Here is a 26,575-nt window from a genome sequence, read left to right as displayed (position 1 = left end):
TCCGACCCCAAAGACTCGGAGACCAGCAGAGCGAGGGCGGCTGGTTCGGCCGTTTAATTTCAGCGCAACTGGAAATGGCTGCAAGGGACCGTCTGGATGGTGCCGGAGGCGCCCAGTCCTGAGTGGGGGGGTGGGGGTTCCGTCGGAGGCTTCCAGGCGAGGGGAAGAGGCAGCGCGGACCTAGGGAATCTGCCCAACTTCCACAATCCGGTTTCAAAGCCGATGAATTCAGCCGGAGGCGGCTTAAAAGCTGCTCCCTGCCCGCCCCCCACCCCCCAGCCAGGCTCTTCTGCAGACAGGACCCACCCCCGTGGAAACCCCAGCAGGGGAGGGAGGGGGGTTCTGGGGAGGGGGACAGAGGGGTGGCCATTGTGCTCCATCCTGGCGGTTCCTGGCTTCAGTGGGAGACCAAGGCATCTCTTCCTTCTGCAGGCGATTCGTGGCTGGGGAGGCATCCTGCTTGGTGGGGGGGGGCTCCACTCTGTGCCAACCAGAAGGGCCGGTCAGGCGTGGGTCTCAGGCGTGGGTCTCGGCAGGAGGCACCTTTGCCCGCGTGCTGGTCTTCGGCTGCGGAGGCCAGTCCGGGTCGAAGAGAAGCTCCTGGGCCAGGCGCTGGTACTTGGTCCTGGGTGCCGCCTGCCGGCAGCAGGAACATGTGTGCTCCGTCTCCCCCAGCTCCAGCTGTGGGGCACAGAAGGGGCAGCAGCCTGAGCGCCTGGCTGGGCTTCAGGAAGGGCACAAGCTCGCAGCAAGCCCGGCACTCTTGATGGATGCCAGACTGAGGGACCACAGCTGCCCCCGCCAGTTGCCTCTGAGCCACTCGACCCTCCCGGCCTGCAGATGGTCACTTGCGAGCCTCAGGCCCCCTCCCTCTCCTAGCCCCCCCCCCCAAAAAAAAAACAGGAGGTTGTGCAACTCCATAAACATTGTGGGTTGTTACAACCGAATAAGGATCCGAAGGGCTGCAGCTAGCCTGGTAGCTCTTGGTCCAGCTCTCCCACCCAGCCACAGGGTCTCTTTGGTTGCAAAGCGTGAGGGTGGGGGGCCTTCAGCCAGATTGGGAGGGGGGACTCTTCTGCCTGTCAATAGCTTCTGTGCAAGACAGAACCCTCCTCTCCCCCCCCCCCCCGCATATTCCAGGCCCTTGTGGGGGGGGGAGCCTTTTTTTGGTCAGCTTGCAGTTCAGCAGCGGAATTCCCAAGCTGCAGGTCCCCCGGCCCCCACCCCAAAATGGAAGGGCTCTACCTGTGGGAAGGCAGCCTGCCTGGGATAGTCCTCCTTCCGCCTGCCACAGCAGAGCTGCTGCTGCCAAAGGATGTCACAGTCACAGACGAAGTTCTGGGGGCAGGGGGGGGGCAGGAGACAGGCTAGTCAGCCATGGAAGGACTTGGGGCTGGGCTCCCTTCCCAACTCGGAGTCTCCCTCCTGCCCCCCAAGCGAGGGGAACGGGGGAGGGGGGGCAGTTACCTCCAGGCAGAGGGACAGCACCAGGTTGCTAAACGCCAGAACCAGCAGAACCAGGCGCCACTCGTAGGGGATGCAGGCCAGCTGTGGAGACAGCAGGCGGAAGGAAGTTCACGGGAAGGGCCTGATGTGCCCCGATGGGCTCCTGCCTGGGAGAGCAACTCAAAGAGGGAGAGGCTTCTTCCTGCTTCGTTTCTGCCCCCTCCCCCCCTCCACCCTGCCCAAAATGTAGAGGCAGTCCTCGACTTGCAACAGTTCGTTTAGTGACCATTCAAAGTTATGATGCCACTGAAAAAAAGTGACATAGAGCGTTTTTCACACTTCACGTACAGGATCACGGGTCACATATAGGATTGAAATTTGGACGCTTTATCAACTGATTCATATTTATGACGGTAGCAGCGTCCAGGGGGGTCACGTGATCCCCTTTTGCGACCTTCTGACAAGCAACGTCAAAGGGGAAGCTGGATCTGCTTAATGACTGTTACTCAACCTAAATTTGTGGTTGTGAGTTGAGGACTACCTGCATAATGACCTCTGCATCACTTTGGCTCCCCATTCCTGTAATCTCCCCCAAATCCTGGGTGGGGCCGAGGGGTCCCTCCCCCAGGCAGCTTCTGAATGGGCAGCCTTGGGACCCAAGACCCAGAGCTCCTTCTGGGAGGCCCCATCAAGGGGTGGAAGGGGCATGGCCGGCACTGAGATAAGCCCCCTCCCCTGGAAGCCTCTTCCCTTCTGCAGCCGCCATCAGCTCCAGGCAGGCGTCGGCCACGTCTATCAGCCGCCCTCCTTGGAGGCAGCTGCCCAGATAAGAGGGCCGGGCCGGGGGGGAGCCCAGAGCCTGGCGCCTGCTGGCCACGTCCCTCACGTCTTCCCTGTGCAGGCAAAGGGCCTACCTGGAATAGCCTGTCCAGAGCGGGCAGCGGCCAGAGCAACAGCAGCAGCAGGAAGCCGGAGACAAACAGCAGGGAGGCCAGGAAGAGGCCTGCGGGAGAGGGAGCCCAGGGTCACTTGAGGGGCAGCCCCCCCCCAGTCTACGGAGAGGCCGAAAAGACCATGGCCCAAATCGTAAGGGTGCATTACAGGCAGCCCTTGGCTTACAGGTCACTTACTGAGTGACCGTCCAAAGTTACAACGGCAGGGGAAAAAGTGACCCACAACCCTGGCAGCCTCCCTGTGGGTCACGTGATGAAAATTCGGACACTCGGCAACGGACTCATATTTATGACGGTTGCAATCGCGTGATTCCCCTTTTGCGACCTCCTGACAGGCAAAGTCCATGGGGAAGCCGGATTGGGTTAACAACCATCTTATTAACTGAACAAACTGCAGGGATTCACTGAACTGGCTGGGAAGGTCGTAAAATGGAGCAGGACTCACTTAGCAACGGAAAGCTTGGGCTCGATTGTGGTCATAAGTCAAGGACTAACGGTAAATAAATAAAATGAATAGAAATAGGAATACAATAGAATACAGTTCTATTCCATTCTGTCCCTTCCAGCTCTATTCTGAGAATAGAATAGAATAAGGGATAGGATAGAATAGAAAAAGAGCAGAATAAGGGATGGAATGGAATGGAATGAGGATGTCTATGGAGATTCTCAGTCATCCAAGTAACTGAACTTTCTGGTTTTTCTTTGAAGACGTTTTGCTTCTCATCCAAGAAGCTTCTTCAGCTCTGTGAGTGTGAAGCTGAAGAAGCTTCTTGGATGAGAAGCGAGACGTCTTCGAAGCACAGCCAGAAAGTCCAGTTGCTTCCTTTGGATCAACAGACTAAGGAATCTCCCTGTTGTCCTATTTCCACTTAAACCCTGGCTAAACGTCACCCTGCGTCAACCCTCCTGGAGTGGCTGAAATCCCAGCCTGGGGGTGGGGGTGGGGGAGCGGGAGTGTCCGGCCGAGCCAGCCCCTCACCATTGGTCTGGGTGGGCTGCCGGAAGGGGCGCCCCTTGGAGAAGGCCAGGGCCACGAAGACATACTGGAAGCAGGAGAGGAAGAAGAGGGTGGTGTTTTCGTAGCTGCGCACCGAGTCGGGGTCCTGGCCTCCGGGATCTGGGGGGGCCGTGGCGTTTGGAGAGGCTGAGCCGTTGGGGTACAGGCTGCTGCAGCTCCTAAGGGGGAAGTGAGAGTGGTCATCGAAGGGGCCCCTTGCCCAGGATGGGGGACGGCGGGATTCCCATCCTCGAGCCCTTCTCTGGTCAAGCGGGGGAAATCCAGAATCCAGGCAGGTCAAAGGAGCATAAAGATTTACTGCAAGCTGGAACCCTCTACAAGAACCTGAACTAGAGGCAGTCCTCGACTTACAACAGGTTCCCTTAGTGGCCGTTCAAAGTTACAATGGAACTGAAAAAGAGGTTTTTCACACTTATGACCGTTGCAGGCTCCCCGTGGTCACGTGATCAAAATCCAGACGCTTGGCAACTGAGTCGTATTTATGACGGTCACAGGGTCCTGGCCTCACGTGATCCCCTTTTTAACGACCTTCTGACAAGCGATGCCCATGGGATTCGCTTAACGACCGCATTAACAGCTATAGTGATTCACTTAATGAATAAGGAATGGATTCATTTAACAACGTACAACAAGGCAAAACTCACAACGAATGCCTCACTTGGTGACAGAAATTTTGGGTTCAATTGTGGTTGTAAGTTGAGGACTACCTGTAGTAACAGTCAAAGCAACTTGGTGGCAGAGAATTCAAGGAGGGCTGGACTCAGATCTCTCGTGGGCACAAAGGGATTGGAGACTGATGACCTGCTTCACCCCTCCCTCCCTCCCTCCCTCCCTCGGGCTCAGATCAGTGATCTCCTAGGCTCTGCACCCACACAGCCCCCCACTTACTCATCCTCCTGTGGGTACCACGGCTGCCGCTGGACGAGGAGGAAGCCCCCCACCTGGAAGGCCAGCGACAGAAGGATCTGGCCGAGCACAGAGAGCAGCAGCTGAGGAGAGACCAGGCTGTTGGGCGGCCGCTGGGGGACCAGCTCCCTCCAGGCGCTGTTCAGGCTCACTGGGGGGGGGGGGGGGGAAATAGCCGATGCGGAGGTGGGTCAGAAGCCGGTTCAATCCAGGGCAGACCCCCCCCCTCTGTGCACCCTAAAACCCCACAGCAGCCCCTGAAACCTCCCACATGCACACCCAGCCAGTTTGCTTAGCCCCCCCCCCTCCCCCGAAAGCCAGCTTTGGAGGGCTTCGTGTGCAGCCAAAACAATAGGAGGGCCAGTTTCAAGGAGGCAAAATAATAAAAATAATCCCAGCTGTACAGGTAGTTCTCCATTTACAACAATTCATTTAGTGGATGAAGTTACATGGGCGCTGAGAAATAGTTTTCTCACTCACAACCACAGCCGCCGCCCCCGTGGTCACCTGTCCAGAATTCAGACCCTTGGCAACTGAGTCGTATTTATGACGGTTGCCACATGATGTGATCCCCTTTTGTGACCTTCCGACAGGCAAAATCAACGGGGAAGCCAGAGTCACTTAACAGCCAGGTTACTAACTTCACAACTGCAGTGATTCACTTAACAACTGTGGCATGAAGTGTCATAAAACGGGGCAAAATCAACGTGTCTTGCTTAGCAACATACATTTTGGGCTCCATTATTCGTATGTCAAGGACGACTCGTGTGGTTAAGGGGCCAGATATCTTGCTTTTATATGTCCTTTGAATTAGATCCCGTTTTATTTTTTTTTAATTGTTTTCATGCTTTTTTAACTGTTTTTATTGCTTTAAAATCTTTTTTAAAAATTTAATTGTAAAATATGCTTGGAATGTGAGCCAGGCCGAGTCGTTTGCCGAGATGGATGGCTGCAGAAACGAAATAATGATCTTCGTAACCACAGTTGTTCAGTGAATCATTGCAGTTGTTGAGTGAGTCACATGGGCATTAAGTGAACCTGGCTTCCCCATTGACTTTGCTTGTCAGAAAGTTGCAAAAGGGGATCACATGACCCCCCCAACCCCCCCCCCCCCGACTCTGCGACCGTCATAAATAGGAACCAGCTGCCAAAAGTCTGAATTTTGATCACGTGACCAGGGGGGACATTGCAATGGTCGTAACTGAAAAACTGTCGTAAGTCACTTGTTTCAGTGCCCTTGTGTCACTAAATCAACTGTTGTAAATCAAGGACTACTTGCATTTTGCGTGTTCGCAACCCTGAGTTGTTTATAAACGTAACAAAGGGGGCTTAAAACAACAAAATCTAAACTAATCAACTGGACAACTGACCCTGGTGGGCCCAGGAGGACTTACTGCTGAAGGCCAGAGACAAGATAATGGCCATGTCGATGAAGAGGTACTGGACGTCTCCCAGGTTGCCCAGAACCTGGAATAATAATAATAATAATATAATAATAATATTTTAATTTGTATACCGCCCTTCTCCCGAAGGACTCAGGGCGGTGAACAGGCAGATAAAATATACATACACACAATAATTAAAAACATCCCTTAAAAAACTAATTTAAATGCCCAAAATATTAAAAAACGTACTTCCCCGTAAAATCACAGAATTTTAAAAACCCATCCAATAAAAATAAGAATCAGGCTAGTCCAGCCATACGGAATAAATAAGTTTTAAGTTTGCGGCGAAAGGTCCTAAGGTCAGGTAATTGTTGAAGTCCGAGGGGAAGTTCGTTCCACAGGGTCGGAGCTCCCACAGAGAAGGCCCTCCCCTGGGGCCGCCCAGTCGACACTGTTTGGCTGACGGCACCCTGAGGAGTCCCTCTCTGTGGGAACGTACCGGACGATGGGAGATAGAAGCCGGCAGTAGGCGGTCCCGTAGATAGCCCGGTCCTAAGCCATGGAGCGCTTTAAAGGTGGTAACCAATACCTTGAAGCGCACCCGGAAAACAACAGGTAGCCAGTGCAGTCTGCGCAGGATAGGTGTTATATGGGAGCTCCGAGACGCTCCCTCAATAACCCGCGCAGCCGCGTTCTGAACTAGCTGAAGTCTCCGGGTGCTCTTCAAGGGGAGCCCCATGTAGAGAGCATTGCAGTGGAAGAGAAGGTAACGGCCCCCATCATCCCCTGACTTCACCCTCCCTTAAACACCACCCCCCATCTCAGCAAGCGGGGCTCCCCGAACCCCGAGACTCACCGAGTAGAGAAGCAGGACACTGAGATACTGGATGATGCTGTAGAGGGACATGAATTTGAAGACGCAGAAGGAGGTGACCAGGGCGGCTCGGCCCTCCCTGGGGGTAGAAAGAGAGAGAGAGCCGCTTTCCAGTGGGGGATGGACAGCGAAAAGCATCTTCCTCCTCCTCCACCCGGGTCGGATCTTCCCCAGGGAGGATTTCATGCCAGCCCCCCCTCACCCCCCCCCACAGCAGCCACCTACCGGATGAGGTCCAGCACGCAGGAGATGCTGGGGCTCTTGGAGGTGAAGGGGGAGGCCACTGAGGCTTCCAGCTCCGACAGGGAGATGCCCGCGTGTGCCCGCTTCAGAGCCTACGGAGGGGAAGGACACCATGCCCCCGGGCAGGGCAGGGCAGGGCAGGGCAGGGCAAGGCTCAGCTGGGAAGCCTTGGCTCCAAGCCCCCAGTTAGAGACATACACACACACACACACACGTGCAAAATCACAATAAAATTGCAATAAAAATACAGGTTATAACTAAGAAAGATAAACAGAAATATTTATTTACTTATTTATTGCTTTAACTAATATGCTGCTTATTTCACTATCCAGAATGACTGGGCTGCTGATCAGGGCATAAACGCATCAATATGAAATTGCTGAAAATATGAACCTTAAGTGCAATTCAGGAAAGGCTAAAAATCAGGAGCCCGAATGGTTGGGGGGAGCTTTGGTCTCTGGCTGCAATCCTCCTCTCCAGCAAAGCCTGTCCCATTGGGGGACCCACACCGTGCGGCACAGCCGGGCTTTCATACCCTTCCGGGAGGCTCGAAGGGTGGGGCGGATGTCACCTGCAGTGGCAGGATGTTCCAGAGGGTGGGGGCCCCAGCAGAGAAGGCTCCTCTCCTAGACCTCTGGTGTCCAACCTTGGCAACTTTTAAGACTTGTGGGTTTCAATTCCCAGAACTCCCTCCCCAGCCATGTCTTGAAATCTGGTAAAACCTTGCTGCCCGAGGAATTCTGGGAGTTGGAGTCCACAAGCCTTAAAAGTGGCTGAATTTGGAGACCCCTGGATGAGACAAATGTTTTTTCAACTTTAGCAACTTTTAAGACTTGTGGACGTCAGCTCCCAGAATTCCCCAGCCAGTAAGGCTTTACCAGAATTCAGCATGGATAGGACAAGAAGAAATGTGGCTAGGTTATCTTTATTGCATTTTCTGATAGGGTAACTGTCTTAATAGATGGTGGGAATGCAGTTGACATAATATATCTTGACTTTAGCAAAGTGGGGGGGAAATCACCCATGACAAGCTAAATTAATAAACAGGTTAAACATGGGCAGCATAGAGTGACAATGAAACAGGAAACTGCTCTGCTGGCTGGGGAATTCTGGGAGTTGAAGTCCACAAGTCTTAAGGTTGCCAAGGTGGGAGGCCCCTGTCCTAGACCTCGGAGGCCTCTTCTGCTGAAGTGAGTGGGGCAGACCACTCCCATTGGGTGGGGAGGCGAGACCCTTCCTCAAATGACCCACTCCCCAGTTTATACTCTCCACCCTGCCCCTGGAGCCGGTAGACTTTGGCCAAGCCCCCTCTCCTTCGTTCCGTGTGGGGGGAAACCCGGATGGGACCACTCACCCCGCAGTCGTTGGCGCCATCTCCACACATGCCCACGCAGTAGCTGAAACAAACATCTGGGTCAGGAGAGGCTCCCCCCGCCCTGCCCCCCGCCCTGGGACCACCCTTCTCCCTCCGAGACCTACTCCATTTTCTGCAAGGCTTCCACCAGCTGCGTCTTCTGATCGGGGGCCATGCGGGCGTAGATGGTGCCACAAAGCAACAGCTGCAACACAAGACAACAGCCCTGACTTGAGGGGGGGGGCAGGATCTTCCTCCAGAAAGCCAGGCCCCGCATTCCCGCCCCCCCCCGCCCCCCCCCCCGTCCCTGGCAGGGCCGCACCTTCGGCAGCAGGTCCGGGAAGTGATCCAGGAGAACCGCGAAGGATTTCCCCCCCATGGCAAAATGGTAGCTGACGTCCGGGATGGCTGAGTGGGGAGCAGTGGGGGGCTCGGCCTCCTCCACCAGCAGCTTCATCTCCGGAGGCCCCTGAGAGAGAAGGGAAAGGGCGCCATGGGCAAAGCTACTCCTGCCCCCCCCCAAGTCTCCTGGACGAGGGTCAGGAAACGCCAGAAAGAGGCTTCTCACCTGGCTCAGCCCCGCCTCCACCGTGGGGAGCTGGTCCGCGTGTTGCCAGTGGATGGTCGCTGGCTGCCCGTCCCTGGGGGGCAGAGCCTCCGTCAGGACCACCTTCCCCTTGGCCGGGATCATGCCACACTCCCGGCCCACGGAAATGGCAGTCAAGAGGTCGTCTCCTGGGCCGAGGAGGAGGAGGAGGAGGAGGAGGAGGGGAAAATGAACACCATCACTGCAAGACCCCCAATCTCTCGCCACTCAAGCGGAGTAGCCCCTTGGTTTAGGAACTATAAATTCTGGACCTGCTTTGCAAGGGGAAAACTATTATTGTTGCCAGTGTTCAACCTGGGGAGAGGGAAATAATATGAGTTTCTGCCTTTTGTTATGTTTTCCAGTTCACTTTTTAAATACTCTTATCCCGTTCTGTTTCGTCTGTTTTAATTTTTTTACTTTTGAATTTTGTGTTTTAATCTTTTGAATAAGATAAAAAAAATTAGAAACTGCTGAGTGAGGGGTAGGAATGCCTCCTGCCCACAGGTGGAAAGTATTGTGGAGGAAGAGGAGGTCCAGGTTTCTTTCTTTCTTTCTTTCTTTCTTTCTTTCTTTCTTTCTTTCTTTCTTTCTTTCTTTCTTTCCTTCCTTTCCTTTCCTTTCCTTTCCTTTCCTTTCCTTTCTGTCTGTCTGTCTGTCTGTCTGTCTGTCTGTTCTGTCCTCCTTCGCCTCCGTCCGAGTGAGGGCTTAATTAGCCAGCAGTATCAGCTCTGGCAGCAGAATAGTGAGCGTCTGCCAAGTGTCTCTGTTATCTCCCTTGACGCCGATGAGTCACCCAGGAACAAAATTCAGCTCTTAGTTAATCAGTTGATTTGCCTGCTATGAAGAGGCACAGCAGCTCTCGCTGCCTTTATATCCTGTGGGGTGTGGCTCCATGACTCAGCACTTCCTAGGCCTGCCCCACCCCTGCTTCTGTTGTCCCTCCTCTCCTGCCTACGAAACCTAGGGTCCAACCAAGCCTGATTGCCATCAGCTGGGTCTGAAGGCGTGGCCTGGAGGGGGAAAGAGTCAGGAGACGGAGGCCTCGTCATCTCTTCCATCTGGCCTGCCTCTGGTTCCTGGAGCTGAGCCAGGGAAGCCGGTGCTCCCGAGGTAAGTCCTGACGGCCCTTCCCCCTCACTTTCCAAGTCACTTTCTGGCAGGAGGCCCGGTTCGGGGAGCGCAGAAACAACACTTTCTTTCTTTCTTTCTTTCTTTCTTCCTTTCCTTTCCTTTCCTTTCCTTTCCTTTCCTTTCCTTTCCTTTCCGTCTGTCTGTTCTGTCCTCCTTCGCCTCCGTCCGAGTGAGGGCTTAATTAGCCAGCAGTATCAGCTCTGGCAGCAGAATAGCGAGCGTCTGCCAAGTGTCTCTGTTATCTCCCTTGACGCCGATGAGTCACCCAGGAACAAAATTCAGCTCTTAGTTAATCAGTTGATTTGCCTGCTACGAAGAGGCACAGCAGCTCTCGCTGCCTTTATATCCTGTGGGGTGTGGCTCCATGACTCAGCACTTCCTAGGCCTGCCCCACCCCTGCTTCTGTTGTCCCTCCTCTCCTGCCTACGAAACCTAGGGTCCAACCAAGCCTGATTGCCATCAGCTGGGTCTGAAGGCGTGGCCTGGAGGGGGAAAGAGTCAGGGGACGGAGGCCTCGTTATCTCTTGCATCTGGCCTGCCTCTGGTTCCTGGAGCTGAGCCAGGGAAGCCAGTGCTCCCGAGGTAAGTCCTGACGGCCCTTCCCCCTCACTTTCCAAGTCACTTTCTGGCAGGAGGCCCGGCTCGGGGGGCGCAGACACAAAACTTTCTTTCTTTCTTTCTTTCTTTCTTTCTTTCTTTCTTTCTTTCTTTCTTTCTTTTTCTCTTTCTTTCTTTTTCTTTTTTTTTTCTTTCTTTCCTTCCTTCCTTTTCTCTCTCTCTCTCTTCATTTCCTTCCCCTTTCCTCCCCTCCGCTCCCTTCCCCTCCCTTATTTCACAAAGGAACACAACTCCGTGCTTCATCCATCACCATAAAGGCAGATATTTCTCCCCCTGGAGCCCACCTGCCAGGCACACCTGTGGCCCACCCAGCCCACCTGTCACCATGACGGAGCGGATGGCGGCCCTCCGTAGCTCGGCCAGGGTCGGCACCGTTTCCGGCTTCAGCTTGTTCTGCAGCACAACGAAGCCCAGGAAGGTCATGTTGACCTCGATGGCGTCTCTGGGGGAGAAAGGGGCAGCCGTTGGGGCCGGGCTGGGCATGCAAGGGCCCCATTGGAAGGGGGAGCCTCGGGGCCACGGGGGAGCCACGACTCACCGGGAAACGTGGTGGATTTTGTGCCACATGTATTTGCTTTCCAGCCGGCGGGTGGCCAGGGCAATGACCCGCAGTCCTCCTCGCGTGTAGGACTCCAGCACGGAGGAGAAATTGTCTGGAACTGAAGAAATGCATTGGGTGTTTGGGGCAGGAAAGGGGCCACTCAGCCTGTGACTGAGATCCTGAGGAGTCCGTGTCCACAGCCGTCCCTCCATATGTCTCTCAAACCATGCCTAGTTTTTGCAGGGGCTTCCTTGGAGGGACGGGCGGCTCAGCTGGCCAGGGGTCATTAGCAACCTCTGCCCTGTTGCCCCCCCATCCACCCCCACCCGTGCCCCCTTGTCTGCAGAAGGCAAAAGGTTACCGGTCTCCTTGCGGCAGAGGCTGCCCACCGTCTCTGGCGCGCCTTTCATGTAGGCCACCAGGCGCTTCTCGCCTAGCGTACGGGTCACGACACTCATGCGCCTCAGGCTGGAGGAGAAGGGAAACTGCGCCAGGATGCCAATCTGGCTGCCTCTCTGCAAGGGGAGAGGAACAAGGGAAGCGCGACACAGGAGGCGGTACGGCGGGTCAGAACGCTGGGCTCACAAGGCGGCAGAGGGCCGTCTGGCTGCCCCAGAGAAGAAGGGGCTGCCCCACTTACCATCAGGTCCAGGAGCTCCTGGAAAGAGAGCAGAATGAGGGGTCAGAGCTGGGCCCCCAGAGCCCATCCTCAGGGCCCCTGCGTTCCTCCAGGCCCTCTGCTCACCTCATCCCCAGTTGGTGCCTCCGAGGGTGCCGGGAGGCGGCAGTCTGGAGGGTAGACAACAGTGGGCTGGATCCGGTCATGCAGGGCAGTTTCCTCCTGGGTGGGTTCCTCCAGGATCTGGTCGGGGAGAAGGAACAGCTGAGCCCCCAGGACTCCCAGAAGCACAGGCTTCCTCCTGAGAGCCACCTCTCCTCGGGCGCCTTGCACCACCTCCGGCACCCTGTAGCGCTTGGGTGCATATGCGTCACAAGTGCCACAGAGGGGAGTAGGAGGCCTTGGGAGAGGGACTCGCAAGGAAACGCGCAACGGCCTTACCCAGCCGGTGGCCTCGAACATCTTGAGGTCCAGGGGGTCCCCCGAGAGGCACCCCTCCAGAGTGGTGAGCGAGTGGCAGGCAGCCATGGCGGCAACAAATGGGGAACTGGCCACGTGGGGGTTACGGAGATCTAGTCCCGCCGGGAGGAAGCTGGGAAGGGAAAGAGCAGCAGCTGACCCCCTGTCCCGACTGCGGCTGACCCTTGCCGTCCGGCCCAGAGGATCCTGTAGGGCCTGGGAGGCCAAAGGGATGTTTTCTGGGGGGACAAGATTAGGACCCTGCAGCGGCGTCCTAACATTAAATTTACACGCTGCCCATTTCACTACGGGACACCAATGTGGGCTTTAGCCACCACCGATAGTGGTGAGACTGGACGTGGGAAGAGGTGCCTCTGCCCTATATCAGTGGGGATGGAAAGACTCCCCTTGTGGCGACTGTGGTGTTGATATGCCAACTACCAACACTGTGGGGCCACAACACGTGTTCCCTGGTTCCCGAGAAGATCCACAGGAAGCCGCACCAGAGGCCATCGCCCGGACGGCTGAACTGGACATCCAGTGAGGAGGAGGCCGCTGCTCTCCCCCCCGTAGAAGTTTCCTACGTAACTACTTGGATTGTGTGGATGCCCTTCCTCCTTTCCTTCTTCCTGTTCTCATCGTATGCTAAATATATACAGCTAATCCTCCACTTACGACCACGACCGAGCCCAAAATTTATGTTGCTAAGTGAGTTTTGCTCCATCTCGCGACTTCTCCTGCCACAGTTGTTAAGGGAACCACGGCGGTTGCTAATAACGTGGTTGTTAACCAAATCCATTTCCCCAGGGACTTTGTTTGTCAGAAGGTGGCAAAAGGGGATCACACACGATCCCAGGACGTTGCAACGGTCATAAATGTGAGTCGGCTGTCGAGCATCCAAATGCAAATCACATAACCATGGGGATGCTTCATGGGTCGTAAGTGTGAAACGTGGTCGTAAGTCACTTTTTTCAGTGCCACTGAAACTCTGAACGGTCCCTAAGTGAACTGCTGTAATTCGAGGACCGCCCGTCTGTAATTCCGTCCCCGTTCCAAGCTTCGGGACCCTTTGCCAATTCAGCCCAAGACCCCTGCAGGGAGCCCAGGCCTGCCTTGCCCGCCTCCCTCGGCCAAAGCACCCACCACGACCGGCTGATTCCTGCAGCCACAGCCATGCCACGTGTCCCCCCTCCACCACACTCACCTCCCCTCCTGCGCTTGCACAAAGCCCCCGAGGTCAAGGCCGTCTTCGGTCAAAGTGCCGGTCTGCAAAGAGGAGAGACCCCCCGGTCAGCCGGTCGGAGGAAGCCCTGCCCCTCCCCCTCGCCCCTGGGGACCAGAAGGCACCTTGTCGAAGCACATCAGGTTGAGCTGCCCGCACAGGTTGATGCGCTGGGGGCTGAGGGAGAAGATCTGCTTCCGGCGCAGGCGCCGCTGGGCGTAGACCACTCCAGCCGTCATGGCTGCCGGCAAGGCAGGGGGCACCGTGATGGTCAGGATGTCCAGCGATTCCAAGACGATGCGGCCAACGGGCTCCTGGTGAGAAAAGGGGGACCCTTCGGTCAGAGCTCCCCCCCAAAAAGTTCTAGAGATGCCCTGTTAGACATTGTCTGTCTGTCTGTCTATATCTATATTATTTATACTTATATTTATCTATATCTATCTATTTATCTTCTATCCGTATTTATATTTCTATCTACATTTATATTTACATTTAATTTATATCTCTATATCTATCTATCTATCTATCTTTATATGTATCTACCTATCATCTATCTATATTTATATTTAATTTTTCTCTCTCTCTCCCACTCTCTATTAAATTTGTACGCCAGCCATCTCCCCTGGGCAGCTTACAAATTATGGTGAGACAGATTCCTTGCCCCTGTACCCGGGTGCTGCCCATTTTACAAACTGAGAGGGGGGATCTTCTTTTTTTTTTTCTTTCCATAAAAAAGTTTTATTTTTACAAACATATCAAACAGCTCATCCAATGTACAGTTATATACAATTAGTCGGGCTTGCCCAGTCACCACCCCCCTTTTTAACACTCTTCCCTCTTCTACCTTCTTTTACTTTCCAGACCTTCCTCTCCTTCTCTTATCTACATCCTCTCTTCCCTCCACCCTACACCTTCCTTCTCCCTCTTCTACCCCTCTTCCTTCCTCTTCTCCTCTTTCCTACCTCCTACTCTCTCCTCTTTTCTCCCTCCCCACCGTTCTAAAATGGTAACTGGTCAGACCCGACCCTACATTAATTATATTTATACATCTTCAATAATCCCTGCACATTAACCATCACTCCATCCTTTACCCTCAACCCCCCAATTCTCCTCCGCCTTACCCCCCACCCCCCACCTCGACTTCCCAGAACAAAATGCAGGGTATCAAAACTAGCAATCATAATCCAAAATAATTCCTAAATTATAATCTCTAGTCACTCCACACATAATCACACTCTCAATTCCCCTCTCCTTCAGAAATATATCTAATACATGGGGGGATGAGGGGGGATCTTCTTGAAGATCTGGCCCTCTCTCCCTGCCATCCATTCGTGAGGGGGATTCCTCAGCAGCAGTGGCTGAACCAGCCCCCGCCCTCCGTGCCACCCTCTGCGTGGGCACCTACCGCCTGCTGGATGCTGCGAATCACAGAGTACAGCATGCCGATGCCAGCTACGCCAACCAGGCAGAGGAGAAAGCGAAAAGCGTCTCGGTAGAGGCGGAAATCGGTGGGCTTCGGGAACAAGATAGAGCAGACCAGCTGCCCCTTGGAGGTGGAGAAACCTGAACAGGGAAGGGCCGAGGGTCAGAGCACCTTTCCACCCCCGACCCCACCTCCCAGCATCCTGAGCCACGAAGGGCCTCCTCACCTGTCCGGATCACCAGCGCCCGTACCGGCTCCCCGGAGTAGTACCGTGTTTGGACGACAGAGGTGCCGCAGAAGAGCGTGTGCCGCTTATGTTCGTCTGGGTCATAATCTGGATCCCGGAGGGGCCCGTCGGCTTCCTGGGCCGGGATGGGCAAGGCCGTCTTGGTGACGGGGACGCTCTCCCCTGGCAAAGGGAGGAAGGTCGGACGCCAGGAAGGATGTGCTTCCCGCCCGCCCTGCAGCCCCGCCCCTACCTGTCAGCATGCTCTCCTTGGCAATGGCCGTCCCACTCAGCAGCACCGCGTCGCACGGCATGGTGAGTCCCTCGGGGGGCACCAGCAGCACGTCCCCCGGCACCAGCTCCGTGGAGAAGATGGCTTCTGTTTCTGCAAGGAAGAAGGGGAGGCTCCGGATTTGGGGGATTGGCTGTGGCTGAGCCCACTGGAGCGGCAAAGGGGGCAGCGGGCTCCAAAGCTTTGGTCTGCCAACCGCAGCAAAGGGGCTGCGTTCCAACCCCAGTGCAACGTGGGCCCACCAGCACCATTTCCTGACACCCCCCTTGTGTTTCCCCTCGCAAACTGGAGCTCAGAGGTTGGAGTCCTGGTGGGGGAATCACTTAAACATGAACCAGCCATTGCAACAGCAGCCAAGAGAGCCCAGGCAATCCCTGGCTGTGTTAAGAGAGGCGTAGAATCAAAATCACGTGAAGTATTACTACCACTTTGTAAAGCCTTAGTAAGGCCACCCTTGGAATCCTGCATCCAGTTTTGGTCCCCACGTTACAAAAAAAGATGTTGAGGCTTTGGAAAAAGTGCAAAGAAGAGCAACTAAGATGATCAAAGGCCTGGAAACTAAAGGAAGAACGGTGGCAGGATTTGGGTTTGGCCAGTCTAGAGAAAAGAAGGACTGGGGGGGACATGATATTCCAGTATTTGAGGGGCTGCCACAAAGAAAGGGGTCAACTTATTATTCAAAGCCCCCGAAGGCAGGAGAAGAATGGGTGGAAGCTAATCAAGGAGAGAAGCAACCTGGAATTAAGGAGAAATTTCCTGCCAGTGAGGACAATTAACCAGTGGAACAGCCTGCCACCAGAAGTTGTGGGTGCTCCCTCACTGGAGGTTTTTAAGAGATTGCACAACCATTTGTCCAAATTGTAGGGTTTCCTGCTTGAGCGGGGGCTAGACTAGAAGACCTCCAAGGTCCCGCCAAGCTCTCGTCTGATTAGGGCTGACTCACCGTAGGGTCCTCGGAAGACCGTCACCTGGACAACGTTGTGAGTCGAAACCATGCCGTGCAGCAGCACGTATTGCTGGAAGAGGAAGGGCCGGCCTCAGTGCCTCTGCGGGCCTCCCCCTCTGCCCGCCTGGCCCTCCCCCGCCAGCCCAGCCCCCACCTTGCGGATGGTGTAGAGGGAGGAGCAGATGGAGACGAAGGACATGAAGAGGATGGCCGAGGCATACAGGTAGTAGTCGTCCAAAGACCACAAGAGGATGCTGAAGGCTTGGAAAATGTAGAAAGGGTTCAGGACCTGAGGAGGGACGACAGGTGGCCGGGAGTCAGGACTCGACCTCGTGGCTCCTGGGCCCCTCTCCCCTGGGGACCCCCGACTCACCTCTTTGATGAGCAGGTGGGCCAGGGAAGGCACTTGAACGTCAATCTGGTTGGGCCCGTAGAAAATTTTCCTGGGAAGAGAATTGCGGGTTCGCCTGTCTCCTCTTCCTGCTCCTGCTGAGCCCCCCCCCAGCTCCAATAGCCCCTCCTCACCGGTAGTCCTGGGTGCTGCGAGGGAGGCCCCCCCCGTGGCTGAAATGCAGGGAGGAGCATGGCTGCCCCCGGTCCAGAGCGGTGAGTCGCCGGAAGGCCTGGGCCTCTGCTCCCCAGAGGTAGCGCACGTTGTGGTGCGTGAAGAAGCGGGCCTGCGGCACAGCAAACGGTCAAGCGCCTCCCCGGCCCCAGGGCAGGAAGGGGGCTGCTGCAAGGGGCCCACCCCAGCTCACCTGTGCCTGCTCCCCACAGGTCAGAGGGGACAGAAGCCGCTCCTCACAGCCCATGTCGTCCATCGGTCCTGCTGGGCACAGGGGCCACTTGTTCTCCGGCCCCTGCGGGAAGCCCAAGGGGTCGGTGCCGGGGGCCGAGAGGGAGGAGACCCATTCTCTGGACCAGGTCTGGAACTCATCCTGGAGGAGGGGGGAGGAGAAGGAGGGGAGGAGCAGGAAGAGGAGGAAGAGGAGGAGGAGGAGATGGTGCAGGAGGAAGAGCAGGAGATGAGAGGGAGGGGGAGGAAGAGAAAGAAGAAGGATAGGAGGAGCAAGACAAGTAAGGGGAGAAGGAGGAGATGGCGGAGGAGGAGGAGGAAGAGAAGAAGGCGAGAAGGGGAGAGGAGGAGGAGGAAGAGAGGAAGGAGGACAAAAAGCAGGAGGAAGAAGCAGAGAACCTGAACTCTGTCCTGGGTGCCCCTCCAACCATGCCCTGCTCCACAGCCCAGGGTCTCAAGGAAAGACGCCACAGCTGCGGCGCAAGCTGCCCGTCTGTGGGGCGCAGAACCCAGGAAGGCCACGCTGCGCCCATCCAGATGCCCGCTTGCTTGGGGGCCCAGGAGGGAGGCCTGTTCCCAGCCTGACAAGGCTCCCCTGCTGGCCTTGGGCACATCCCGGAGTCCCCCCCCCCCGCCTGCATGAAGCCCGGTTTGCAAGGGAGCCCTATTGGGCAGGAAGGGCCTTGCAGGGGCTCCTACCGTGGTTCTCAGCAGCACCACCTGGGCGTCCCGCAGCGGCACTGCCCGACAGGTCCACTTGACGCTCAGCTCCGGCAGCCAGTAGAGGAAGAGGAGGAGGAAGCCGCCGCTGCAGACGGTGCCCAGCGAGACCAGCGCCAGTTTCCAGCAGCAAGGACGGTAGCCCCGGATTTCCTGGGGAGGGAGGGAGGGAGGGCAGTCAGGCCAGCCACGGCCCCTGAGGGGGTCCCTCTCATAGGGGCCACAAGAGATGGATGACCTCAGGAAGGAGCAGAGCCTCCCCTCGTCTCCGAGACCTACTCCTGTGGGTGGGCGAGGGTGGGGCACAGGCCAGCCCCCCCAGGGGCCACCGGGACCCATCCCAGGCAGATGCTGGTGGCCCTGCACAGGAGGACCCCAGCCCCGCTTTGCGGCTCCTGGGGAGGGGGACCGGTGGCACCCACCAGGAGAGGCAAGGCACCGAGTGCCAGCCTCAAGCCCTGCGCCAGGGGGTCCAGCCTAGAGGGCCGGAATACAGGGGGCCCGCCCAGCGCCTGGCATCACCCCCAGCGAGCTGCACTGACCATTTCACCCTCCTCATTGCCATTCACGTAGGCCGCAGCCGTTCTCTCCATGCTTCCTTTCTGTGGGTCACGTGCCTACCCCACTGCCAAGCTCCTGTGGGGCAGGAGAGGGTCAGAGCTGTCCATTCAGCCAATCACCCCCTGCCCCACAGCCGGACCAAAGGTGTCTGACGGGGGAACCTCCCGCCCACACCACATGCTCCTCCGACTACCCCAAATTCCAGCTGAGCCCCATAGCTGCCTGGCTGGTCCCCTGGCTCTGGCGCCCTGCTCTGCCCGGGTCGCCGGATGGCTGGCCTGGCCATGAATGAGTCCCCTGTTGTCCCCTCAAGCCTGTGGTTTCGGGCAGCCGACCAGCAGGCTGTGGCCGTGGCCCAAGGGCAGCCAGGGGAAGGCGGAGAGGCCGGGGTGGTTGGGGGGAGGGCGGACTTACGGCAGCTTTTGTCAGTGTGTCAGCTGTAGGGCCCCGGGTCCACCGGCCACATCCAGCAGGGGAAGGCAGGCAGCGTGGTCAGCAACTGGAAGGACAGAGGCCGGGCTAAGGAAGGGGACCGGCAGGCGGAGGGGGACTTGCTGGGGGGAGGGGGGACAAGGAAAGGAGTCCGGGGGGGGGGGGTAGGAAGCAGAGGCCCAGCCCTGCCTCGGACACCCTCCTGCCCTGGGCATGAATGTGGCGGTGGCCTCTTTTGCGGGCAGCTGCCTCTGTGCCCATCTCTGTGCCTGTCTTGGCCCCAGACAGTCCGGCTCCTGCCAGAATCTTCAAAAGGCAGCTGTCTCCACACAATACACTCACCCCTTGCAAACTCAGAGGCTGCATTTGTCCAACGGGCCAAGTTTTACTCCAGGAGAATCCAACTTTGGCAATTTTAAAACTCGCGGACTTCAACTCCCAGAATTCCCCAACCAGCCATGCTTGGCAATTCTAAGACTTGGGGACGTAGAAAGCAAAGCAAAGCTAGCTGGGGAATTCTGGGAGCTGAAGTCCACAAGGCTCAAAGTTGCCAAGATTGGAGACCCTTCCTCTGGACAAGGGTACCCAGACAGTCAGAGCAATAGAACTCCCTGTACAAGGGCAGTCTACCTTTTAGAGTAACCAGAAGGAAGGAAAGGCAGGCTAGATCCTGCAGGAGAAGCTGTCATGGGCGAGTTCACACGTGTGAATCCATTGACGCTGCCTTAAGTTCATGTAGGAACCCGAGCGGCCCCCCCCCAACCGCCATTCCCCTCAGTTCCTCCTGCCCAGCTTCCTCTTGGCACGGAGCGCTTCCCACAACACCTGGCAACCCCGGGCCAGTGAACCACAAAGGATCTCATGCACACACGGTCTCTTCTCCAGCACCAGACCAGCCTTTCTGGACGGGCAGGTTTCGCTGCCCTCTGTCAGCGAAGGGCAAATAACACCCCCACCCCCCAAAAGCAGCTTCAAGTTCCTGGTCCTGCAGGACGCAGGCAGAGGAGCCCGGAGCCACCTGGGACGAGGCTGGCCGGTGGAAGACGCCCCCCCCCCTGCTCCCTCTGCCTCTCCAGCCTTGGCACCGTCAGGCCCCGTCGCTTCTTGGAGATAATCCAGGCAGTCCTCGACTTACGACCAGAACAGAGCCCAACATTTCCATTGCTAAGTGAGACATTGAGTTTTGCTCCCTTTCTTGCCATGGTTGTTAAGTGAATCACAGCCGTTGTTCAGTCAGTCACACGGTTGCTAAGTGGCTTCCCCGTTGGCTGGGCTCATCCGAAGGTCACGGGAGCTCAGGACACGGCAACCGTCATAAATATGAACCCATCGCCAAGCTTCTGGATTTGGGTCCCATGACCATGCGGATGCTGCAATGGCCGTAAGAATGAAACATGGCCGTAAATCACTTTTCTCAGTCCCGTCGGAACTTCAAACGGTCACTAAACAAACCCTCGCTAAGTGGAGTTAACTTTGGTGTGCCCTTGCCAGCAGCCACAGCTAGAGGTTTGGGAAAGGCTGGTGGGGCTTCGAGGGCAATCCTTGGCCTGGCATCCCAGCCAGGAGAGTTTGGTGCCCTCCCCAAACGCAGGAAAGCACGACCCCCCGTTTTGCAGAGCGATGCCTGGGGGCAAAGAAAGCCCGAGAGAGACTCCCTTCCCCAGGGAGAGCCCTCTCGGGAGGTCCAGGTCTTAGGTGGTTGTGGGCTGCCCCCCTGCAAGCCCACCCAGGCTCTGAGAGGCTCAGCCTCAGAATTAGGGGTGGGGGGGGGACCAAAACTCCAGCATCTCTGGAGCGCCAAGCGCTGCGAACGGACCCAAAACATTTTGTTTGGCAGCCTGGGCAGCCCAGCAACCAGGGCCCTCCCCTCCCAGGCACCAGGAGGGGCTCCCAAAGATCAGCCAGCTGGACTGCCAGGAGGCCCTCTGCCCACCCCCACCCCCCCACCCCTGATATAACCAACTCATTTCACCCCATAACGGTGAAACTCCAACCATCCCTCCCAAAAACCAATCCAGTCAGCGGCCTCGGTCGCTTCTTTGTGCTGCCCAGCGCAGGAGGAAGGGCGAGGGATTTCTGCAGCCGTCCCGGGAACTATTTAGTCAATGGAAAGATTGACACAGCCACTTATCTTGCAGCCACAACACACTGAAAACTGACAACAGTATAGAAACACAAACAGTACCATCAATAAATAAACAAAAAACTAGGTGCCCAACCCACAATAATTGCCATTCAATCCTCAGACTCTCTTTCTGTTTTTCAAGCTTGTCACTTTAAGATGCATGAACTTCAGCTCCCAGAATCCCCCAGCCAGCTTTGCTTTCCTGGCTGGGGGATTCTGGGAATTGAAGTCCACGCATCTTAAAGTGATGCAAGCTCGAAAAGCAGTGCTCTAACCGTCCCAGAGAAAGGTTTTCATGCAATTCCAGGGAGTCCTCGACTTACAGCAGTTCATTTAGTGACCGTTCAAAGTTACATCACCACTAAAAAAAGTGACTTATGACACTTTTTCACACTTACGACCGTCGTCGCAGCAGCATCCCTGAGGTCACATGATTAAAATTCATGAAAATTGGCAACTGACTCACATTTATGACGGTTGTCCTGGGATTACGTGGTCATCTTTGGCAACTTCCTGACAAGTGAAGTCAATGGGGAAAGCAGATTCACTTAGTGACCATGTGATTACCTTAAGTATTACGATTCACTTAACAACCGTGCCAAGACAAGTCGTAAAATGGGGTAAAACTCAACTTAACAAATGTCTCACTTAGCTACAGGAACGTTGGCCTCAATTCCGGTCGTAAATTGAGGACTAGCTGTACATGAAACTCCTTCCTGGCTGCTCGGGAGCGACAAATGAAGAAAAATTCCCATGTAGAGATGTGGTCCAGGGAGGGGGGGAGCTGGGGGGGACGGGGACTCTTCTGAACCACAGCAGGGGTCTCCCTTCACCATAGGTGAGAATGAAGCCCCCGGCAGCCCCAACCAGGCCAGGCAACCTGAGGACGTTCCCGGGGACCCTCCCCAGCTGGGAGAGGCAGCCCCTGCCCTGCCCTGCCCCAGAGAAGGGCTGAGGCTGCCAATTGTGTTAACGGCTTCTCCTACCACAACGGCTTTCCCCTCCGGGGCTCCTTTGGCTGCCAAAAGCCCATTGACTTCCTGGGCTGGAGTCAACCGTCTAGGCCTCCCCCACCCCACCCCCCCAGTGCCAGAGAGTTTAGCACGGGCCTGGCAGACGGCAGAGGGCGGAAGGAAGGCGCTCAAACCCTGTAGAACAGGGGTCTCCAACCTTGGTCCCTTTAAGACGTGTGGACTTCAACTCCCAAAGTTCCTCAGCCAGCTTTGCTTAAAGCTTTGCTGGCTGAAGGACTCTGGGAGCTGAAGCCCACAAGTCTTAAAGGAACCAAGGTCGGAGACCCCTGCTGTAGAAAACTCAAGTTTGTAAAAATGGGAAAAAACCCCATTTGGGGCAGAGAGCCTGGCTCCCCCATTCTTTCACCTGGAGACGCCCACCATCCCTTCAGCCCCAAGCTGTTCTCTGCCAGGGCACGCCCGCCACCTTCCCCCACCCAGGAAGAGCCCGGCTAGGGAAGAGCGCAGGTGGGGCCCCCGTGGCACGTGCCACTGTGTGGTCTGGCCCGGAGGAGGAAGCAGCAGCGGCAGCCTGGGTGCCAAGCACCCTCTGGGGCAGCAGATTCTATGGGGAGACCCAACCCAGTGCTTAGCTTGATTTATTTGCAGCTGAAGCCTCGGGGGGGAGGGAAGGAAGGAGGGAGGGAGGGACTGTCTGGCTGCTTTATCTAGCCCCAAAATCATGCCGCCTTTACAGAGAGTCCTCGACATACGACCACAATTGAAACCCAACATTTCTGTTGCTAAAGGGGACGTAAATGTTGTACTTTGATGAGGGTATCTTTTCTTTTATGTACGCTGAGGGCATCTGCACCAAGACAAATTCCTTGTGTGTCCAATCACAATTGGCCAATAAAAAATTCTATTCTATTCTATTAAGTGAGTTTCGCCCCGTTGTACGACCTTTCTTGCCGCAGTTGTTAAGTGAACCACTGCTGTTAAGGCAGTAACACGGTTCTTAAGGGGATGCGGCTTCCTCATTGACTTCGCTGGTTCAGAAGGTGGCAAAAGGGGATCACAACACTGCGGCCGTCGTAAATACGAGCCAGTTAGTTGGTAAGTGTCCGAATTTTGATCACGTGACCATGGGGATGCTGCAGCGGTCGTTAAGTGTGAAAAACGGTCAGAAGTCCCTTTTTCCGGTGCCCTTGTAACTTCAAACGGTCACTCAATGGTTGTAAGTTGAGCAGTTCCTGTACAGGGATGGGGGAGGGAGGCCAAGATGGGGTTTGCAGGCCAAGACACAATTCTACAGAGGAATTATTGAGTCTGTCATTTGCACCTCTATAACTGTCTGGTTCGGTTCTGCAACCCAACAAGAAAAACACAGACTTCAGAGGATAATTAGAACTGCAGAAAAAATAATTGCTACCAACCTGCCTTTCATTGAGGATCTGTATACTGCACGAATCAAGAAGAGGGCCGTGAAAATATTTGCAGATCCCTCGCATCCTGGACATAAACTGTTTCAACTCCTACCCTCAAAACGACGCTATAGAGCACTGCACACCAGAACAACTAGACACAAGGACAGTTTTTTCCCGAAGGCCATCACTCTGCTAAACAAATAATTCCCTCAACACTGTCAGACTATTTACTGAATCTGCACTACTATTAATCTTCTCATAGTTCCCATCACCAATCTCTTTCCACTTATGACTGTATGACTGTAACTTTATTGCTGGCAATCCTTATGATTTATATTGCTATATTGATCATCAATTGTGTTGTAAATGTTGTACCTTGATGAACGTATCTTTTCTTTTATGTACACTGAGAGCATATGCACCAAGAGAAATTCCTTGTGTGTCCAATCACACTTGGCCAATAAAAAATTCTATTCTATTCTATTCTACAGGGATGGGGGAGGGAGGCCAAGACACAGGCAAGGCCAGGATCTCAGACTAGAAGACCTCCAAGGCCCCATCCAGTCCTGTGAATCTGTGATCTTCCTGGGAGATGCCACTCTGGGCATCCCAAAACTGGCAGCCCCGAGTTCAGATTAGCACCGGGTACGGGTGGGGGGGGGTTCTCCCTCTGCAACCCCAAGACTGGATTCCAGCAACAGAGCGGTGTGTGTGTGTGTATGTGTTTAATTAATTAATTAACAATTAATCAGGGAATGGCTTCCCTGCAGAAGTTGTGGGGTTCCATCACTGGAGGTTTTCAAGAAGAGACTGGACAACCGTTCGTCTGGGATGGGCCTGGGTCTCTTGTCTGAAAGGGGGTTGGACTAGATGTCCTCCAGGGCCCCTTTCCAGCGCTCTTATGCGGTGACTGGGGGGAATTCTGGGAGTTGAAGTTGCCAAGGTTGAGAAACATGGCAGAAACATTGTATCAACTCTAAGAAAGTGTAACAAGCGCTCCGAGATCCTGGCAGCCGGCCGGGGCGCAGCGATGGGGGCAATGCCCTGCATCTGGGGCCTCGGGGGAGCCCCGTTCGGCTGGAGGGGGGTCCCCGCTTTGTGCCCTCCTGCCCGGGACGCAGCCGAGGATGGAGCCTTTCCCGGCCAGGCGCATTCGCCCGGGACATCCCTCCCCCCCCCCCGGTCTCCCAGCTCGTCCCGCCCGGCCGCGCGCAAGATCCCTTCCCGGGGTCGCGTTCCCACGAGACGCGGGTTCCCGCCGCGGCCCACGTGACTCACCCGCTGGAGGCTCCTCATCACATCTCCCGGCGAGGGGGAGGGGGCGCGAGAGGGGCGGGGCCGGAGAGGAGGAGGCCGCCCCCTCGGCGAAGCGCGAGCCCGGGCGGAAAAGCGCAGGCGCGGCCGCTCGCGCCGTTGGGGCCCGAGAAGGAGCCGAGTCCGCCGCGTCGTCCGGGACAGAAGTGCGAGAGTTGAATCGGCGCGCATGCGCCGCCTTTCCCGGCTCCCCCGTTCCCCCTCTACGCCGGCCGAGCCATGCGCAGGCGCAGGCGTCCATCGGCCGGCTCCCCCGTACACCCACCCACCCCCCCCCGTTTCCTCGTGCCGGGAATCCTGGGAAATGTAGTCCGTCTGGCCGGGGGAAGGGGGCAGGGCACCCATGTATCCATGAGGGTACCGAGACATGACATCAAGGGGAGAAAGAGGGCAGTTCCCAGCTCTTCCCCCTCTTTTGTGGGGTCAGCTGCAGCACCCCGGGGTCAAGGAAGGGAAGGCCTGGAGGAGGAGGGGGGGCATGACAGGTCGGTTGGCTGAGAAGCCGAACAATTTGCAGCAGCTGTTGGAAAGATTGTGTAATGCAACGGTGGACAGATTAACAGAGTTGGAAGGGACTTTGTAGGTCATCTAGTCCAACCCCCTGCCCGAGCAGGAGACCCTACGGCCTCCCTACACCATTTCTGACCAATGGCAGTCCGGTCTCTTCTTGAAAGCCTCCAGCATTGAAGCTCCCGCAACTTCTGAAGGCTACTTCTGTTCCACCGGTTGATTGTCCAGAAAATTACTCCTTATTTCTAGGTTGAATCTAGAACCCCGTAGGCTGGGTAGGGAAAACGCAGAGGCCGCTCTGGGAACCTGATTTGCCTGCCTTGGAGGACTGGGAGCAGATGAGGGGAGTCAGACAGAGACACGGAAGTCCCACCCAAAAGTCAGAGTTCTGATCAACTCAGGGCAACGGCTATGGTGGGTAACCTGCAGGAGGGGAGCCAGGTTGGGCTGCAGGGGCCACCGATCGGAAGGACTCCTCACTCACAAATGGTGTGAATGAAGGCACAAAGGTTTGCGGGCAGCACTTAAGTTGCTTCCAGAAGCCCCGACTTTGGGAATGTCTCCAAAAGCATTCCGGGGCTGGAGGATGAAACATACGAAGGACGGTTGCAGGAATTTTGGGTAGGTCTAGTCCAGGAGTCTCCAACCTTGGTCCCTTTAAGACTTGTGGACTTCGACTCCCAGAGTCCCTCAGCCAGGAGTCGAAGTCCACAAGTCTTAAAGGGACCAAGGTTGGAGACCCCTGGTCTAGTCTACTTAGGAGATGACTAGGAATGACTTGATAGCAGCCTTCCAATATTTGAGGGGCTGCCCCAAAGAAGAGAGGGGCCAACCTATTCTCCAAAGCTCATGATGGCAAGACAAGAAGCAACAGATGGAAACCAATCAAGCAACCTGGAGCTAAGAAGAAACTTCCTAATAGTGAGAACAATTAATCAGTGGAACGACTTGCCACCAGAAGTTAAGGGTGCTCCATCACTGGAGGCTTTTAAGAAGAGTGAACAGCCACTTGTCTGAATTGGTCTAGGCTGAATTGGTCTGCTTGAGCAGGGGGTTGGACTAGAACAGGGGTCTCCAACCTTGGCAACTTTAATAGAATAGAATAGAATTTTATTGGCCAAGTGTGATTGGACACACAAGGAATTTGTCTTGGTGCATATGCTCTCAGTGTACATAAAAGAAAAGATATGTTCTTTAAGCCTGGCGGACGTCAACTCCTGGACTAGAAGACCTCGCATGAAGCAGAAAGTCCTCAAAACCTTTTGCGTGGATAAAAGGAGGAATCAGGAGTGGCTCCAGATTGACGGAAGGGGAGGCCGAGTGCGAATCCCCGTGAGACATGGGCTGTTTGCAGAGGGCTCTGGAGAACTCTAGCCAAGAAGGTTGTACAAATGCTTCTTTCCTTCCGTTTTCTGAGTCTTGCCAACCGACGGCTTCGTGTTGTTCTAGCACCCCTGACTCATCTTCCCAGCACGCTGCGTAATGTGGCAGA

The 26,575-nt window shown here is 55.7% G+C and overlaps 1 protein-coding gene across 5 annotated transcripts; it reads right to left on the bottom strand.

Moving 5' to 3' along the window:
* Positions 1 to 30: 30 nt before the first annotated feature.
* On the bottom strand, positions 31 to 24,755 carry LOC131197359 (polyamine-transporting ATPase 13A3-like). Of its 5 annotated transcripts, none has more exons than XM_058181305.1 (33): positions 24,538 to 24,755; positions 18,737 to 18,821; positions 18,304 to 18,397; positions 17,741 to 17,914; positions 17,004 to 17,183; positions 16,771 to 16,922; positions 16,619 to 16,688; positions 16,400 to 16,534; positions 16,243 to 16,315; positions 15,261 to 15,392; positions 15,008 to 15,190; positions 14,764 to 14,921; positions 13,484 to 13,672; positions 13,341 to 13,402; positions 12,119 to 12,269; positions 11,804 to 11,920; positions 11,699 to 11,716; positions 11,420 to 11,573; positions 11,056 to 11,176; positions 10,835 to 10,959; positions 8,748 to 8,914; positions 8,502 to 8,648; positions 8,305 to 8,384; positions 8,180 to 8,222; positions 6,808 to 6,917; positions 6,565 to 6,661; positions 5,718 to 5,790; positions 4,306 to 4,474; positions 3,379 to 3,575; positions 2,361 to 2,449; positions 1,468 to 1,548; positions 1,246 to 1,338; positions 31 to 681 (listed from the first exon to the last, which is right to left on the bottom strand). In XM_058181305.1, exons 3-33 carry the CDS (start codon positions 18,352 to 18,354, stop codon positions 517 to 519), a joined length of 3,756 nt encoding a protein of 1,251 aa, XP_058037288.1. In that variant the 5' UTR covers positions 18,355 to 18,397; positions 18,737 to 18,821; positions 24,538 to 24,755; the 3' UTR covers positions 31 to 516. The 5 variants fall into 5 exon arrangements, with proteins under 5 accessions (XP_058037288.1, XP_058037289.1, XP_058037290.1 ...); XM_058181306.1 differs by having other exon boundaries at positions 6,565 to 6,601; XM_058181307.1 differs by lacking the exon at positions 4,306 to 4,474.
* Between the last annotated feature and the right edge of the window lie 1,820 nt (positions 24,756 to 26,575).

The sequence above is a fragment of the Ahaetulla prasina genome, chromosome 4 (genome assembly GCF_028640845.1).
Source record: "Ahaetulla prasina isolate Xishuangbanna chromosome 4, ASM2864084v1, whole genome shotgun sequence".
NCBI lineage: Eukaryota > Metazoa > Chordata > Lepidosauria > Squamata > Colubridae > Ahaetulla > Ahaetulla prasina.
Note: the sequence above shows the minus strand (reverse complement) of the source record. Positions and strands in the feature narration are given on the sequence as shown.

Excerpts from the sequence above, each read along its gene's own strand:
- LOC131197359 (XM_058181305.1), bottom strand. The coding sequence starts at position 18,354 with ATGGAGAGAACGGCTGCGGCCTACGTGAATGGCAATGAGGAGGGTGAA. Across the intron at positions 16,923-17,003 it reads CCTGTGGGGAGCAGGCACAG|GCCCGCTTCTTCACGCACCA; the intron begins GTGAGCTGGGGT and ends GCTGTGCCGCAG. Across the intron at positions 16,535-16,618 it reads CCCACCTGCTCATCAAAGAG|GTCCTGAACCCTTTCTACAT; the intron begins GTGAGTCGGGGG and ends GTCCCTCCTCAG.